Source organism: Diceros bicornis, chromosome 22 (assembly GCF_020826845.1).
Source record: "Diceros bicornis minor isolate mBicDic1 chromosome 22, mDicBic1.mat.cur, whole genome shotgun sequence".
Classification (NCBI taxonomy): Eukaryota; Metazoa; Chordata; class Mammalia; order Perissodactyla; family Rhinocerotidae; genus Diceros; species Diceros bicornis.
This window is the reverse complement of record NC_080761.1, coordinates 17,328,472-17,347,843: the sequence shown is the minus strand read 5'-3', so window position 1 is coordinate 17,347,843 and position 19,372 is coordinate 17,328,472. Positions and strand designations below refer to the sequence as shown.

General features: G+C 43.3%; 1 protein-coding gene across 12 annotated transcripts in view; it reads right to left on the bottom strand.

Annotated features, from left to right (window-relative positions):
• The window catches only part of PRUNE2 (prune homolog 2 with BCH domain), a 350,844-nt gene that overhangs the window by 67,094 nt on the left and 264,378 nt on the right, over positions 1 to 19,372 (bottom strand). For all 12 annotated transcript variants that reach the window (XM_058565602.1, XM_058565604.1, XM_058565608.1 and 9 more), the window contains 3 exons: positions 13,635 to 13,793; positions 3,882 to 10,443; positions 2,789 to 3,551 (listed from right to left, as the gene is read on the bottom strand). In XM_058565602.1, the coding sequence (XP_058421585.1) occupies positions 2,789 to 3,551; positions 3,882 to 10,443; positions 13,635 to 13,793 (7,484 nt within the window). The remainder of the gene's footprint in view (positions 1 to 2,788; positions 3,552 to 3,881; positions 10,444 to 13,634; positions 13,794 to 19,372) is intronic.

The window sequence follows — 19,372 nt, the reverse complement described above, 5'->3', positions numbered from 1 at the left end:
AGAAGATGTTTCCAGGTTTTTGGTTGGGAAAATACAGCCATCTTATCATACTGCTTCTGTGATTACCTTCCTGTCTCCACCATTTCCTCCATCTTATTCTTCTTCCCATTTAACTTGGCTGGCCTCTCACCCTCTTCTTTGCCTTTCCAGATTATCACCTTCCGTAAATGGCCATCTCTAATTGCACCTTTCAGGGCTACAGTATGACTTTCATGGGCCTTAGGCACTTTTGCCTTCATGGGCCCCTTCCTTCATTAAAAAAAAATAAATCTAAAAATGTATTTTACAACTGCATTGGTATAAAGACAAATGTAATCCACACAGAGCGTAATCATTTTTTTCTCTTGATTTTGAAAGAAATTCAAACCTTCTCCTGGCCCCCTTAAAGTATCATGGGCCCTAAACACTCTGCCTCCTGAGCCTGCTGGATAATAAGCCATCCCTGCCTCCTCCCTAGTAAAGGCGTCCTACACAGATGCCTTTCCTCCTTACTAACATTAACACACACTCTGTATACAGTGAGACTCAAATTCAAATCCTAGCTTCTTCACTTTCTCGCTATAAACCAGAGCAAGTGATTCAACCTGTCTGAACACCAGTTTCCTCCCTTGTGTAATTCTTACCTCATACAGTTGCCATGGTAATGTGAGATGGTGCAGTACAGTGCTTAGTACCTGGTCCATGGCAAATGTTCCTAGTTGGTAGCTATTATATTTAAGCGGACATCTCTCATTAACTGTCTTGATTTAAATATTATACTACTATCTACCTTTTCACTTATGTTTAACTACCTTATTAAACTGTAAACTCCTAGAGGGCTGGGAGTAAGTTCTAGACCAATGGTTCTCAAATCTGAGCATGCATCAGATTCACCCGGAGGAAGTGTTGAAACACAGATGGCTGGGCCCCACCGGGAGTTCTTGATTCAGTAGGTCTGGGGTGGGGCTGGTAATTTGCATTTCTAACCAGTGCCCAGATGATGCTGAGGCTGCTGGTCTTAGAATCTCACTTAGAGAATCACTGTTTTAGACAACCCTGCATTCTCCCAAAATCTAGCACAAAGGGAAACTTGAAAATACATTCAGAGTCAATTATTTATGCAAAAGGTAATACAAATGCCAGTGGGAAAATCTGCCCCTCTCCACCTGTTGTGAGATAATTTCCATTACTTCAGGGGCTGAGCAGAAAGGGGTGAGCTACGAAATCTTATTGAAAGAAAAGAGGCTAGTGGCACAATTGAACACCATCATCTGTTGGATTCCAGGGGCATGTGCAAAATGCAGACAAGAAGCCAAACAATAGCTCAGCCAACTCAGAGGCCGCCTGAGTTCTTAGCTCAATCTATAACAATGCCAGCAGGGCTGCTGGGATCCATCTGCTACTCTTTCTGATAACGGATCTGGGGTCTCTCTGGAAGGAAATAGCTTGACAGGAAGAAAGAAAGATTAGGCCAACTGAAAATGTCTGGATTTATGAAGCTGCACTCAAACATGGTACAGCTTTTAACTCCTTGTGTACCTTACTCACCCTCAATATACCCCTGTTATGGTTTCTGTTTTCTCTGTTCTTTTCATCAAGAATGTAATTTGTGAATGCCACAGCTCTCTTGGACGCATTCTATTTACACACAGATTAAATTCCCAGGATTTAATACCGAGGGAAGGCTTGAGATCCTCCAGCTTGACCCACTAATTTTACGGACGAGGAAACTTAAGCCTAGGATTAATCTTAAAATACATAACCAGTAATGGGAGAGCCAGGCTGGAATCCAGATCCCTTGACCCACAGTGGGTATGTGGCATGTATAGTCCTTTATACTCCCCAAATGAAGAGGAAAGAGATCTTTTCTCCACTACATTTTAAAGAGGAAATATGATTTTCCCCTTCACTTAAGTTACTTTTCACAATTTGCCCTTTTTTCCTCAGAAGCAGGAGGGCTTTATCAGGGGAAATGAAGAGAAATGAACAACCCTAAGCAGTTTCTGTAGGCCCTGAAAGCTTGAGGGCAGGGGTGATATCCTGTTCCCTGCTACATGCCCACTGGCTACCCAGAAACTTGGCCCAGAGCAGATTCTCAAAAACCATATGGTGAATGAATGAATGATTGAATCATTGGTTTGATGGCTGTTTGCCAATTTTTCAGCCAATTAGGGAATGAATGTTTTACACTAAGATTTTGAGCTTGCTGTGGAGTCCCCTTATTCCTACTAGTAAGTTAGGTGCTTATACAAAAAACACCATTGCCTTTTCTGTAGGATGGGCAGTTTGTCTGCTGGAAAGTACAGGCTGTGGAGGTGGCAAAGTCTGAATCCCAGAGTGTCCCCTCTGCTCACTTAATTCTAGGCAAGCTATGGAAACTTTCTGAGCCTCAAGTCCCCTCTCCCCAAGTATGTGTAAAATAAAGATAATAATATCTGCTACTTCAGGGTTGTTGTAAGGATTTAATGAGATAATGGGTACAAACTGCCTTGCACCATGAATAAATGTTAGTGCCCTCCCTTCTCCTGTTCCAAGGGCCTGGTTAAGAGTAATATAGGTGTTGAGTAGCTGGAGTTATCAGGAGGGTAAGGATAAGACTCTGGATGGAAATTGAAGGAGCTTTTTTGGCTAAAAATACACACAAATCATCATTAGCATTATGGTTACCTAGCAGCTGCTTTTACTGATGCCATGCAAGAAATACAAGCAAATTGTCTAGGTATTCTTCAGATTCCATAATCCCTCACCATTTCTCCAGTTTCTAAATGAAATGGTATTTAGGAAAAAATAAATCTAGCTTTTTGCTTACCCGTTGGGTCTTGGTTTCCTTGTTCTGGGCTCAAGAAACTCTGTCTCCTCCTCCATTTCCGTTTCAGGGATCATGTTTTTCTGAGAAGGCTGTGGTGAAAGCATTTCCCATTCATTGTCATGGGTGACAGCCTGCAACACAACTGCATCTGGGCCAGCCTTGCCTTGGCTCTTGCTCTTCTGTGATTGGCTGCCCAGGCCAGAGACTTCCTCTAGTGCTAAAGATTCTAGAGGCTTCATTTCTCTCAGAACCTGCATTTGGGGAATTTTGCCCAAGTCGTGATCAGAGGCTGGCTCCACCGCCTTGCCAGACCATCCAGGCCCTGAGTCCTTAGCTGCTGATGACAGATCTCTACCTTCACTGTGGCCCAAGACCATCCAACTCTGGTCTTGCCCAGGGCTTTCAAGAGATGATCTCTTATCATCTTTGGGAGACATTCTCTCCGCAGAATGATCTTTTCTTTCATTTAAGGAGGCAGGCTGACATGTGTCTGGGAAGCTTGCTAACTGAGTTCCTGGCAGCCCCATTTCTCCAGAACCTGTGTGAAACTCTTCTAATTCAGATGTGTTTTCTCTTGCTTCAAAGGCCTCTGGCTTTGGGGGTGAATTTTCTTCATGGTTTACAAGTATGTAATTCATGTGTAGTGCATGGTGATCTTCATTCTTCTCTGTGCACCTTTCTTCCCCGTCTTCTGGTTTTATATGTTCAGGCTCTTTGGTAGGAATTATTTTTTCTTCTAACTCTAATATTCCCTTGCTGGCACCTAGAAGTGGAAGACGAAGGTGAGAAGGGGAGAACAAGGCTTAATTAACACATTATGTGATGTGTGATCTTTGCAAATGATCCGCCTAAAAGAGAGATAATTTAAGAAATATTTTTATTTTGTAGCGCTGTTTAATTTTCTCATGCACTCTCAAGGATAGGTATTTTACAAGCAGTAGATATTACTGCTGTTAATACAGGACTAGGTTAGGCATGCACTGCAAATTTAGTTAGTTCTTACCCACATTGGTAGGAAGAGAGTGCTTTACAAATGTGTTAATCGAATGAAAGCAGCAGTTTCTTAGGGGTGGAGGAATGGGATGTTTCTTACCAATTGGTGTTCCTATGTCTCCACCTGCTGGTGAGTCCGAATTATCTGTTTCTACTTCCCAGTCAATATTTGATGGAGACAACTCAACGTTGGAGTTGACTTCTTCAGGCAAAGAAACTGACTCAGGTTCTTCATGAATATGCAGCACAACCAGCTGATGTCCAGGCGGTGTGTTTTTGGTCTCAGCGTGGTTTTCCTTGCTTCTTCGATTGGGAAGGACAGAAAGCAATATCTCTGCTGCTTCACTCCCCAGAGACTCATCCTCTGGAGCCCCAGCTTCCTCGGTCGTTTCAACATCAAGGGCAGGTTCTGTGAGATAGGACAAGTCAAAGGGAGGTGTGTAAGGTGCCAGCGATTGCTTCAGAGCATCTTCTTCTAAGGGAGGGTCACCACCATAGACAAAGTGTTCAGGCTCTTTCATTAAATCTTCATCGATATTTTGGCCCATGACATCATATTCAAAATCACCCCACGAGGCTTCAGAGGAACAGAGATCTTGCTTCCCTGCATCCCCATCAACTGGTGTTTCGGGATTGCCTTCTGATAATGTCAATTTACTCATGTCATCTATTGTTCCGGTGGATGTGTTGAGACCCGAGGCATCGCTGAAGCTGTGGTCAAAGGCAGTTTCACTTACATCCAGACAAGTGTCCGTGGCTAGCAAAGCATCAGGAACTGTGGCAGCATTCTCAGAGGCAACAGGTTGCTCATGGTCCAACAAGGCTCCTGCATCTGTCTGACTTCCGGGAGAAAAGTCCTCTGATATCCAAGAGCTGTTGCCATCCATAGTTGGGTCTTGGTGAGTTACAAAAATACTGGTTCCCACGTTTTCAATTACTGGGATTGTTCTGCCAACAGTTTCCAAAATTGGTGCTATTTCTGGGTTGGTTCCTTTTTCTGATGCTTCCAAACTTGTATTGTTCTCACCATTTATTTCAGAAGGTTCAGGAGAACCTTTGTGAGAGTTAAGCTGAGAAGAGCCATTTGTGTTTGCTTGACCACTGACTGGAGGCAGTGGAATTGCACTTTCAGAATATAGCTCTGAATTGTATGGGACAGATTCCTGCCCGGGCTCCTGACTGGATTCTTCATCCATCTTTGGCTCTGTGAGATAAAACTCACTGGCTTCCCCTTCAGGTCCCATCCTAGCACTAATGTGCTGCTCAGTCTCTTGCTTTGCTTCATAGTCATGACATATATCAGGGCTGTTGGAAGCTTGAGAATTGCTGTCGTGGTCACAGTGAGTCAGTATATCAGGATTCTCGCCATCTGCTTTCAAACTGAAGGGCTGCTTAGCATCCATCCACAAGTCAGGCGAAGCTGAGACCAGTTGCCCACCCTCTTGGAAGTTACCATGTAAAATATCTGGAACAAACGCGCCTTGGGGGCCCTCACTAGGGGTAGAGCCATCCCATTCAGAGCCTGACTTCTTTGTCAACTGAGTGGAAGAACTGACAGCAGGGAAATCTTCTGAGGCAATGCTTGAATTTGTCATTTCACTGGGGTATGATTTTTCTTCTTCCCACCAATCTGTATCTTGACATTCAATAACGGAAACATTAGATATAACACATCCATTTTCATCTGTGTGAGTAAATGTTGAGTCTGGCACTGTATTCGGACACTGCTCTTGGGTAGGTGTTTCAGAAGTGAGTTCGTCACCAGCAGAAGACATGAAGGTTTGCTCTCTCGAATCCTTTTCTTTAATTTGGTCCAGTATTACAAGCTGGCTAAGCTGATCAGCTTCTGGGTCAGGCTGCCTTGGTTGAATGTTCCAAAGTTGCTCATGGGAATTCTCCCTATTACTATCCAGGAAGGGTGACTGATGCTTATCACTGAAAGGATTAGTATAATGTGTTTCCGTGGATTCAGTGTCACTCTGAATGGGTACTCCCCAGGGACTCATGTTTTGGTATACTGAAGAATTCATCTCTAACACATCACTTGAGTTAGATAATTCCCCTTCAAATGCACATTCAATTGGTCGCCCTTCCTGCAGAGGGGCATTCCACCACTGGGTGCTCTCAGCTGGAAAGCCAAGAATTTTCAATTTCGAATAACTTTCATTCTTTGCTTCAGTTTTGGGAGATATTTGCCATAAAATATCTCCTGTCTTCCCTGTTTCTGGAGAAGATCTCGTCTCCTTATCCACTGCTGTAATCTGTATCTCAGTGTCCTTTAGTGGCGAGAAATTCCGGTGATCAGAACTACTTTGTGGATTGTCACAGAATGGGCTTGACTTACTGTCATTCTCTGCTGGTTCTGAACTGCCTACATAGGCAGAAAATTCCTCAGACTTGGCATCAGCTGTGGCCAAGAACTTATCAGATTCATTCAATGAGTCCCAAACCCCAGGTTCACTTTGAGCAACTTGGCAAGTGGCCAAATGGATCTCTTTCTCTACCAACTCTTGGTCACCTGCACTATCATCATCGGAACCTGAGCTTGTTGAAACGAACTTGGTGTCCTCCCGCTGCACAGTTTCAGCAAGATCATGTTCATTTTTCTCCTGACGGCTAACCACTAGATTTCTTCCCTGATGGGCATCTGAATATTCAGAATATTTGCCTGTTTCAGGGCTGGATAAAGAGGAAAAGGAATCACCATCTACTGAGTCATTCCAAATCTCTAAAAATCTAGGAACCTTGTGATCTAAGCTCTTTTCAAAGCTGTCCATTCTCTTTTCCTCCAGGTCCTCCATTTCGGTAACTTCTACTTGGCCAACAGTAGTAATTAATTCAGATTCTTGGTGATTCTGTTTACTCCAACCATCCTGATTCTCCTTCTGATGTTCAGTATTGGGTCCATGGTCCCAGGACGCCAATGCAGCTGAAGAATCATTTAGGTCAGGACTCGATGCACTTGAATGTGTATACTCACTAGAAATACTCTCTCTGTCATAATTTCCTGATGAACCGGCTCCTGGAGGGCTGTGTTCAGTACTCTTAACTTCAAGACTCTTAGGTATCTCAGAACTTGTGCAATTGACCTGCACATCACTGTTGACAGGGCCATTCCAAACGTCCAGGCTTTGGAGACACTCATGAGGTGGCTCTTGGTTCACTCTCTCTGGTTCCAGAATGATACCTTCTTCAGTTTTCTCAAGATCCATTTCAGGTAAAGAAACACTTTTTGTTAAATTCAGCCTACTTGAAATTTCAGTAGTTTCACCTGAATTTCTGTGACTCATGAGATGCTCTTCACAGGTCTCTTTTGCCTGCAGGTGATTTGTGGACATCTCTGTTTGCACATCACAGGGGTCAGGATTGTAAGATCCCTTCTCATGCTCTAAAACTTCCTGGGGTTCCTCAGTCTGAGGACTGGAAATGACTGAAAGAGAGCTGATTTTGCCTGATTCATCACAGATTTCTTGATGTTCAGATGCAACTGGGGAAGAGCATTCCTGGTCACCTTGCTCTTTTCCAGAAATCTCCAAGGCTCTGTCTACCACCTCCTTCTCACTAAGGTGCTCCCTATCGGCTGTTCTGTGGGCTTCCTCCTCACTCTCACTTTGTTCACAGCTAGGACCTCTCTGTGGATCTGAGTGTGCAAAATGCTCTGGATTCTCAAGCCTGGTTGCCAGGGATGCTGTATCGCTTGGCAGCGTTCCTCTGCATGTGTCCTGCTTGCCAGGATCAGGGGGAAGAGCTCCTAACTCACTGGTTCCAGAGGCTTCTAGCACATCTGGGATGTGACTGTCCTTAACTTTTTCTGATGAGCTGGGAGATTCAGGAGGTGATTTGCTTTGTTCTGAATCTGTAGTATACGATGGGCTTGGTAATATTATTGACATGTTGTTATCTCTCATGACAGAATCCCAAATACTGTTCGCAATTAGCCGTCCACTTTTCTCATTGAGTATTTGATATTCGTTGGCAGCAGTGTCCTTGCTGGGCTCAGAAGAGGCAGGGAGTTCCCAATCTACCTGATTTGCTTCCTGATATTCCACGCCCCACGGTTCTAGCTGTCTCACTGAAAATCGGGTTTCGGGTTCGATACTTTCAGCCATATATCCTTGTGTTTGACCTTCACCGGGGATGGCCACACCCGCACTGCAGTCATCCCAGTCCAAATCATTATCCATATCCGAGATGGTTGCAGTGGACTGAGTGTCCTCCAGAATCACTCTGTTCCACAGGTCGAGATCATCAGTGGCTGCCTGCCGGGAGTTGGTGCTGCTGTGCAAAAGTGTGAGCTGTCGGTTTGTTTCATTGTACAGCTGCATCATGCTGGGGTCGTCGTAACTGGACAGGCTGCTTTCCCCAATGTCATCCTCCATGGAAATGTTCTTATCATCTGTGGGCTCTGTCTTGAGTAAATCTTCATCTGGGCTGTGAGTGGCATTTATTTCAGAACTATTATTTGCATGAGGTGAAGCCCACATTTCCAGGTTCCCAGGACCTGAACTAGGTCGGTTTCTAGGTGGCTGCTGTGGTGACTGAGGAGGTGTTTCAGTCTCCCCTGTGGTAGAGTTAGCATCTTTTGACTCAAAACCTCCCTCTGTAGCAAATGGCTCGTTTTCAGTTTCTTTTTCATCTCCAGCAAATGTTGGTGATGTGTAAGAGTCAGAGGTGGAGTAGTTGGTATCTAAGGGGGAAGGCACTGAATCTTCCCCAATGTTGGATGTACTGTAATCAGAACATTTATATGTTAAGAAGGAATCTTCCCAAGGAGCTACAATGTCTGACCTTCCTTTCTTGATGCTCTTCTCAAAAAGGTTCCAGGAATCTACATTTTCATGCACATTTTCCCTAATTTTTGGATCCACTAAACCATTTTGATCTTCCATTGGTAGCTTAGAACTATTCCATGCATGATCCAGATCAGATCTGGGATTTCCAGATACAAGCATATTATCCTTGGAGTCATGGTTCTTCTTGCCCCAGATTTCTGGAGCTGCTTCATTATCTGCCTCACTGGGTGACTTGTCCACTAGGTCTTCTGAAGGAAAAGAAAACCCACTTTTTGCCATGGCCCACTCATTCGGGTCCCTCACAGAAGGTGTCTCGCCACTCGTTGGGTGTAGATTCCAGGTATTTTTCAAAGCTTTGGCCTCATCTTCTTTACCAAATGCACTCCAGGTTGGGAATGCTGAGGCAGTAGCTGGTTCGCCATCATCCGTGGGATTTCCCCATGGCTCAGGCATCGCTGTGGGAGAGCGATCAGAACGCCACAAAGCAGCAAAGTCTTCTATCAGGTGGTTTGTTCCCTGAGGAGAAGCGTTTGGCAAATGCGACTGCTCGGTGGTCAGGTTCTGAAACTGCAAGCTATCCTCATTTTGGTCTTGAATATTATCACCACCCAGCCCAGGCTGACCAAATTCTGACTCCCAGGGACCTGCCTTTGGAAATTCAAGACTCTTTGGTTGAAATATAGAATCTGAGGCTCTCCTATCAACTGGGCTCGGCTTATGATCTTTCCATGATTCGGGGCTCTGGAAGACAGATTCCTGCTCACTGGAACTCCACGCATCTGCAATATTTTTAGAGTCAATTTCCAAACCACCCCACCAGCTGCTGCACCGTGTACGGGTCTGAGGTGGCCCTGTGTGACCTGTGTCAACTGCTTTTTGGCTCATATCTTCTGGATAGAGTAGAGCTGGTTCTTCTGTGGATGGTGAGCTTTCTACAAAGCTATTCATAGGTGTTGGTGGGACCCTCTTCCCAATATTTTTCAGCCTTTCTGGTGAAGGAGATTCATCTCCCACAAGACCTGTCAGGCTCAAATTTCTTTCAGAGTTATCCCCGGGACTTTCTTGTCTCTGGACAAACTCCTCATCAAATTCCGCAAGGCTATCTTTGCCAGCCACCGACAAAAGTGAGCTGGATGAATAATTAGACATGTCCATCCCTATCCCATCGAGTCCTTTAGACTCCGTGGGGAGCTGGCCTTCTGATGAATCACTGTTGGGAAAGAAGTCATCTGCCGGGGAGAAGTCTGCAGAATGAGAAGATGGTTGGGACTGCCCAGAAACCATGGGTGCTGGGTCAAAGTTGAAGAGGTCAAAGTGTTCACCATGTTCTCCAGACCGTGCATGCTCCTCCACTACTGCTCCTTCAGGTATGGGACTATAGGAGTCAAAGCCCGGGAGGAGGCTATGGTGAGGCCCAGTACCTTCTCCCACTGGACTGTCATCACTGAGGAAAACTGAGCTCTCCTTGGATGAACGGCTGCTCCTAATGGTGGCCAACCCGCTATCTGGGCTAACAAGGTCTACGTTGACATCCACCTGGGCCTGGTTAGAATCATTGAGATCTGGAGGGTTTTCTATGAAATTCACAGAGCTGGGCTGTGGCTCTACGTCAGAACCATACAACTCCATAATCCCGGAAGATCCCTGGGAGAGTGGGGCACTGCCTGCCACGGCTTCTGTTGAGGACGTCCGGCTGTTGGAGACCATCTCTGGACACCTTCTATTGATGACTTCCTTGACAAGGAGAACCACCTGATCGCATGTTACCGAAGGGTTCTCCAGCTGGTACACCAGGATCTCATCACAGCCACATTCAAAGGGCTCCAGCTCTAGGCAAGGGTTCTGGCACTCTTCCAGCTCACAGCAAATCTGTCAGGGAAGCAAAGGGGTTTACGTGAGCACTCAGACACTCTCTGCTCTTTGCAATTTGTCTTTCTTAATTTTTCTTAATATAAAATTAATGTGTTCATCTGTCTAAAAAGATCTTAAACTGAAAACTGTACGATGTAAAACACAGAAAGTCTCATTTATATACCACCAACTCTTTCTCCAATCCTATCAAATTGGCTTTTCACTGAACTCAAAAATCCAGCTGCTTAATTTTGTTGGCTTCTGAAAGTTACAAGTAAAGAGATTTAAAACCATTTAAATCCTTTCCTCAGTGTAATATAATGCCATCTTCCAACAAGATTGAAACTCAGGTTTGCAAAGAGCACAAATAATGCTGGATGCTGTCAAGAACTAAGGGGAAAGTGCTGGAATGAGGGGAAATGGGGCAGGAGAAAGGCTTTCGTTTAGTAGCAGGCGGCCAGGACCTGCTTTAACCTCTGCTAGCCTCATAAGGCAAAGGAGAAAGTAGGAAAGAGAAAGCAGCTACCAGAGGCAGAGATTTCCAAATAGCATTCAGACCCCAACGGTCTCTTCCTGCCCGGGGAGCACTGACATGGAGCCCAGAACAGGCAAAGCTGACTTGGGAGGCAGGGGGATGTGTGACAGCCAGCACCAGGCCAGCACTGGCTGTAGCTCTATGATTTTTAGGAAATGTTGGGGATATTTTGCACATTGGGCCTTTGAAATGGCCCCACAGGACAGCGGAGGAGAAAACGACAACAAGAACAACAATAATAATAGCTACAGAGCTCACATAGATAGTAATAACAATAATAAGTGACAGTTATTGAGTGCTTTCATAAGCCAGGCACAGCTCTAAGGGTTTTACATGACTTATCTCCTTTAATCCTCGCAATAATTCTACAAGGTAGGGACTCTTTACCCCTACTTTGCCAATGAGGAAATGGAGACACAAGAAGGTTAAACAACTTGACCAACTAGCATGTAGCTAACGAGTGATGGAGCCACATTTTGAACTCAGGCAGCTGAGCTGCAGAGGCCGACCCTTAACTCACTGTGACCACAGGGACAAAGAGGGATTCCTCTGGAGCAGTCTCAGGTGAGGGGTGGGGGGGGGGATGGAGTTGGCTGACGTGCTTCTAACCCCTTCATCCGCAATTCTAGTTTTGCCTATTTTAGATTCATCAATTTTTAAATTGACTTGCTACTAAAAGCGATTTGAAAACCACCATATGGAAGCTTAGAAGACCTAAGCTCTGTCCCTAGGAAACCAGTGACCAAAGATAAAATTCAGCTTTGAAAGCCGGTGCAGAGCAGAGCATTGGAAAAGCCCCAGGCTGGTGACGCAAGGCACAGATGTAGGTGGGTCAGGAGAGAGGGTCCAACACGCACCTGCAGCAGGAGCAGGGGCTCTTTCATATTTGGACTTGAGAAAGCACAGAGGAGCTGCGAGTCCCTGCAGTCACGTCAAGAGAGCCAAGAGGGGTCTCTTGGGGGACAAAAAGTGAGGATGGAGAAAAGAAAGGAGCAGGACTTTGCCTCCCGCCACCTGTGGATAGATGAGGTTTCTAATCCATTAGTGAGGAAAGGTTAGTGATGAAGCCGTTCCGCTTCCACATTGTCCATATCATAATGAATCACGTATGTCCTCATATTAGTTACTAAATACTCCTGGTTTTGTGTATCCAGTGCCCCATTTCGATTAATTTTGTCCACTTCTTATATTATTTCCAAAGCCATGGGTTAAAAGATTCAGCTATCAGGCCGGCCCCGAGGCGTGGCGTAGCGGTTAAGTGCGCGCGCTCTGCTGCTGTTGGCTCCATTTCGGATCCTGGGCGTGCACCAACGCACCGCTTGCCAAGCCATGCTGAGGCGGCATCCCACATAAAGAGGAGGAAGATGGGCACGGATGTTAGCTCAGGGCCAGTCTTCCTCAGCAAAAAGAGGAGGATTGTCGTGGATGTTAGCTCAGGGCTGATCTTCCTCACAAAAAAATAAATTAATTAAAAAAAAAAAAAGATTTGGCTATCAACCAAGAGATCTGACTGATTACCCAGTGAGAATTTTAGTACCTGGAGACAAACTAACTTTTTCTTTTTTTTTTTTTTTTTTGGTGAGGAAGACCTGCCCTGAGCTAACATCTGCCAATCCTCCTCTTTTTTGCCGAGGAAGACTGGCCCTGGGCTAACATCCGTGCCCATCTTCCTCCACTTTATATGGGACACCACCACAGCATGGCTTGACAAGCAGTGCGTCGGTGCACGCCCGGGATCCGAACCGGTGAACCCCTGGCCGCCGCAGCAGAGCACGTGCACTTAACCGCTTGTGCCACCGGCCCAGCCCCAACAAACTAACTTTGATGAAAGCATCAGATCACCAGTTACTAAACACTGGGCACCAAACAGGTATTTAGACAGCGACTAAACTTTAGTTATTACCAGGTAGCAGTCCTCAAAGAAAACAGGACCCAAAGGAGGACTTGCCCTCATTTGGGTGAAAAAGATATGATCTTTTTCTCTATGGATTCAGCCTAGAAGAGAAATGGTAATGGGGCTCTTTTTAAAGGCCCTATGTGGGATGAAGGGGGTCAAGAGATACAAACTTCCAGTTATAAAATAAATAAGTCATGGGATGTAATGTACAGTGTGGTGGCTATAGTTAATAATACTGTATTGTGTATTTGACAGTTCTAAGAGAGTAGATCTTAACAGTCCTCATCACTAGAAAAAAAATTTGTAATTATATGTGGTGATGGACGTTAGCTAGATTCACTGTGATACTCATTTTGCAATATATACAAATAGTGAATCATTATGTTGTACACCTGAAACTAATATCATGTTATAATGTCAATTATACCTCAGTTTAAACAAAAAAGGCTGTTTAACTCACTGCTAATTCTATTTAGGTGATTTTTTTTGTAACATAGCATCAAGACTAAAAACTAAAAATCTGAATTAAAGCACTGAAAGCTAAAAATAAATAAAAAAATAAAGACCCAACGTGCAAAATATCCCCAACATTTCTTAAAACTCAAACTCTAGGATCTCATCTCTTGGGCCGATTTCTTTAAGCCACCCATCTGTTCCCATCTTCCACCGCATGTTCTGAGAGCGAGCCAGTTAGGATGTGGTGAAACGTTCCGGGGTCGAGGAGATGCGAGCAGGTTAGGATGTGGTGAAACGTTCCGGGGTCGAGGAGGTGCTTACCTGACTGCACAGCTCCAGGTTCTCGGAGTACACAGCGATCTGTCGTCTTGGCTGCTGCTCCTCTGACAAGTAGCTGGCCAGGAGGATGAGGACATCAAAACTGAACTTGTCTGTAAATGCTTTCAAATCACTGGAGATATTGCTGTGAAACGTACAGTTCTGAAACAACAACAGGCAATTTGATATTAATGTCAAACTGCTCAGCTTTGGGGAATTGTGTCACAAATTTGTCTGGTCTTATGATGTGTTATGACAGACATTTATTATTAGATTTAGGTGAAATAAACATTTTGCTTTGAGAAAGTTTGGAAACTTTCATGCTATGGCTTAAAATATACTTTGCTTGTTTGTTTTCTTAAACCAAGGAAGGAAGGAGTCTTTGCCATTATTATTAACAATAGTTTAGATAAGGAACAAATACCTTAACATTTTTTTCCTAAAATGTTTATTCAAACCCTGAATTTGCAAAAGATACTTTTCCTCTTATTGTTCATGGAATGTAGGAATGTGTGCTATTATCACATCCTATCACGAGAAAAATTGTTCTTTTCTCTAATTGTTTTCTGATGATTACTATTAACTCCAAACAGAATTCCTAAGGCTGAATCTAGCTGAGTTTATTGAATGCTTCCTATTTCAGTGTAGAAGTCTGGGAGATTTGTGTAAGAGCAGTGATGTCAGCTCTGCTTGCTCTAAGTGGACCTAAGGAGGAATGAATAATTGTGGAAAGGGGACCCACTACCACAGAGTACCCAGACCTGTGGCTCACATCAGCTGTGGGAACGTGCTGGTCTTTTCGAGTTTTATTAACTGCAATGTGGACCACTTTGTCAGCATGGTTGTTTCCCCTTCTTAAAGAAATAAGTGAAGACTGTATGTTTGCCCCTAGCATAATGCCTGGCATATACTAGTTGCTCAAGAAATGTCTGTTGAATGAACTGGAGAGACATATACACAAAACCAACCTGTGCTACATAATCCTCTATCTTAGCATATATATATCATAGCATCTATATATGATCTTCATATATCATCAATCCATTGACAGTCTATTGCACTACTCAGTGAAAATCACCATGATGTGCACTCAAGAGATACAAAGAATTCTACTAACTTTTTTTTTCTGATTACAAAAGTCATCAGAATTATGCGTGCCACTGTATTAAAGCAATACAGAAATGTATACCAAGGAAAGTGGAAGTGCCATGTACCCCCTCAGATAACCACCGTGAGGAGCTAAATAGTGCAGTGCATATAGGTGCAGGTTTTTCCCATGTACAGATTAACGTTTGTATGTGGTAGTTCTTTGAAACTTGTGGATTTGACATTTGTGTCTTAGACTATTTACCAGTCACTTAAAAGATCCACAACACATGTACTCTGCAATTCTGCTGAGTTGAATCTCAAGGTCTATGAGGCCCCAGGGAGGGCACACGAAGCACTTGGCAGATGTGCAGGCACAGCCCATCACCAGTCCACACCTCAAAGAGCATTTGTCATCTACTCCTGTGGCAGCCACTCTCATTGGACACTTCATGAGGCCACTTTCACTTTTTGGTTACACGGAATTGCACATGGGAATTCACAAAGGTCCCAGGATATATTGCTGATGAATACCAAGAATCTATTTTACTGACTTGGTAATGAAATTTATGATGTTCAAATACAAGAGCTTTTGGAAACGTGTTCCAAAAAGCATACTGTCAGCTTTCATACTTTTTATTTATTGCCCAGGTGTCATAATAACAATTTTTAAATACATATTTTTTTTAAAAATAATTTTCCCACCATAGAAGCTGATATTTAGAACGAGCTTTTTAAAAATCAGACCTCATATTATACACAACGTGCATTCAGTAGACAAAATTATTTCAAATCATGATTGGTGTATCCATCAAAACCTCACTGCTCAGCCTTTTGCCATTACGAATCACAAAAGAAGACTGGTCCCGTAGGAAAATAAGAATGGACAGCAATTACCTACATCTTATCTCCAGTGACTGAAGGCCTTAGTACAAGAAACCCTACAATTTTCCTTTCAAAATATTTTTTCCATTCTGTACATAAAACTCCCCAAATATGTTTCTAAACCCTTGAAAGAAGACACAGCATTTCTAAAAGATTTTCACATATAAGAATTATCAGAACACTCCAGGCTGGGTTGCTCCAACAAGAAAAGGCAGGTCTTACTGGTATCTGAGCAAAAGATGAGGATTCAGTAGACTTGGCATTATTCAAAGCCATACTTGTGGAACATTTGCTATTCAAAAATGTTGGCTGAGCTCCAATCTGTTTGGATTCTTCTGTGTTAAAATCACGGCAATAGGATCATGCTGGACTCAAGTCGGAGGCATTGGAAACACCAGGCATCTTGTTAGAAATGCTGAGTCTCAGGCCACACCCCAGACCTACTGAAGCAGCATCTGCATTTTCCACAAATTCTGGGTGATTCAAATGCACATCGAAATCTGAAATGCACTGCTCCAGGGAGGCATTTGTTAATTGATATATTTTCCTACAAACCAGTCCTTTGGATTCTCTCAATGCTGTCACCAGACTTACTGACTCGCCCTCGGCTCCTTGTTCCTCACACTAGCCTTACCATAAAAACCACCCTGAGGTACATATTTCTGGGCTGCTCTGCTAGAGTTCTCATTGGGTCCAAGAATCTGTATTTTCTTTTTCTTTTTTTTTCTTGTGAGGAAGATCGGCCCTGAGCTAACATCTGTTGCCAATCCTCCTCTTTTTGCTGAGGAAGACTGGCCCTGGGCTAACATCCATGCCCATCTTCCTCCACTTTATATGGGATGCCTGCCACAGACTGGCCTGACAAGCGGTGCATCAGTACGCACCCGGGATCTGAACCAGCGGACCCCGGGCCACTGCAGCGGAGTGCTCGCACTTAACCGCTTGCGCCACCAGGCCGCCCCAAGAATCTGTATTTTCATTATGTACCTCAAGTGATTCTTAGGATCAAGCTCCGTTGTGTAACACTCTCCCAGTTTTCTTCTGGGTGACCCCAAATTCCATAGGATCAAATGAAGTATTGATAAAACAAAGTCTTACGTGAATCACTTTGGCATGTTAGTGAAACAAAATGCTTACATCTTATAGCGACCCCAAAACAGAGATCGTCAACAACTATGTCCTATCTGCCCTAACAAAATTGTTCAAACCAGATTCCATCTTATTGGCTTTAGGAGTTTCATGTTTAAAACAGAATCAGACAAGGCAATGAGTAAGAATCTTCAGGAATCCGGGAGGCAGAGTCTGTTTGTTCTGCTTTTATGCCGGTGCTGTTTGCATAGGAGATAATTTATTATTGTCTTCTAGCTAGGCAGGGAGCCATGTGCCGTGACTGCTCTTATGTTGCTGACAAGCTAGGCTGGTCCTGAATAAACAGCACTTCATCATCAACACAACCCAACTGTAGATACAGGTTGGCATTTTATTCCCCCCATCTGCCTTCTACCTGATAAATTACTGTTTTAGTTACATGTATACAAATACTATTTGTTAGTCTGCTCAAATGTCTCCAAGATGTTTCCCCCACCTTCAGTTAAAATTATACACATATACATATATATATCTATATCTCCCGCTCAATTTGCCAAAGGTTTACAAAATAAAGGGATCCTACTTCAATTCACCACCCTCACCCCCATCATACAAGCCTCCACATTTGAAATATGACCTTAGTCTGAGAATGCTGCATGAAATTTAGGGAGTTACTTCACTAATCATCATAACTGGAAATTGACTGGCAAAAACCCAGACTATTCCCATCAGTTAGGAAGAATGGGAATTGCTCCCTGACACAGCCTTTTGTCACTCATGGTACCAAAGATTCAATCATTAAACATTTTTAGAGGTCACGAGTTCCTTTTGCTGGAGTAATTCCTAGCTTTGGAATGAGTAGGAAGGCCTAGAAATAGGGGGAGAAAAAGCCTTTGTTATGTCCTGGCCAAAAGCTAAGGTGTAAATCTCAAGGGCGCTAAAAAGAGGCTGAGGATCATGATGACAAAGGGCAGAAAACAGAAATGATATGACTCCACTTGAACTAATGTAAGAACGAGGTAGTGACAGGGATGGTGTCTTATAGATTTACTACATTTGTGGTTGATAGTGCGTGGACAAATGCAGCAGAAAATTCCATTCTCTCACAAAATCCTATTTTAGTTCTTACTCCATTGCTCTGAAAAATTTAGTCTTTATGCTATATGTTGATAGCTTCAGGCCATCACATGAAATAAAAGTGATCTAAATAATGTCTTGTAAACATTTGAATACTTAAATGTGGATACTCCTTGAGAGAGGAAAACCCATTCTTCTTACATTGCTCACATATTCTTATCTTCTATTGTCTTCTGAATTGCTCCTGTCAGGTTTCCGCCCCCATTGGTCCACTGAAACTGCTCTTCTCAAAAGTACCAATCACTTCAAGGTTGCCAAATCCAAAACTCACTTCCCTCTTCTTACTCTATTCAGCCTCTCTGAAGAATTCCAGGACGTTGACCCTCCCTCCTTCTTGAAACACGCAATTCCTTCACTTTCCTGACATTACACTCTGCTGGTTTTTCTCCCAACTCACTGGCTACTCCTCAGTCACCTTTGCTGGTTCCTCTTCCTTATTCTACCTCTAAATGTTCATTGCCTCAGACTTTGTTTCCAAACCCCTTTCTCTTCTTTATGTACACATTCTCCTTGGTGATCTCATCCAGTCACATGGCTTTCAAACAATCTACTTGCCAGAGACAACCAAATCCACATCCATCTGAACTCTAACCTTGTCTATCCAATGATATTTCCACGTAAATGTCTAATAAGCATCTCAGATACAATACAACCTACCTCTCCACCAGTTTCCTCCATATCATTAAATGGCTCCACCATCCACTCAGTTACTCAAGCCATCATTCCATCTAGGAATTATTCTTGATTCCTTTCTTTCCTCATTCCTCACATAATCTATCAGCAAATCCTATTAACTTTACCTCTGAAACATATCTCAAGTCCAAACACTTCTGTGTCTCCTCTCCATCTCTACTGCTGTCTAGGCCACCGTCACCATCATCTCTTGCCTGAACTTTGGTGACAGCCTCCCAACTGGTCTTCCTGCAGCGCTCTTATCTCCCTATGATCAGTTCTCCACACAGTACCAAGAGAGAGCTTCTAAAAATGTGTATAGAAGCATGACACTCTTATGCTTAAAACCCACTCAAAAGTTTCTCAATGCAATTATTATTTACTGTTGTTGTTCTTTTCAACTGGGAGGAGAAAGGTTTCAAGTCCTAGAGATTATATATTGATGAAATATAATATAGCAACAGAAAATTAGTAGATATAGCAACAGAAAAATAGTTGGAGAACATAAAAGACCATTTCAGTTCAATTGAAATGCAAATGGTCAATAAATATCTGAACTCATTGATAATCAAAGAAATCCTTTAATAATAAAATATTCCATCCTCTCTTTTCCTATTATTGGTAAATATTTCAAAATGGGCATTCTCATACACTGTTAGAAACATATTCTAAAGAAATAGTCAGATATGCACACAAAGGTTTCTGGACAAAGCTATAAACTGGATTATTACTTTAATAACTAAAACTTGGAAACAATCTAAATGTCCAATAATAGAGAAATGGTTAAATAAATTATGGGACAGTTACACAAAAGAATATTATGCTGCTATTAAAAATAATGCTATCAGGGCCGGCCCCACAGCTTAGCGGTT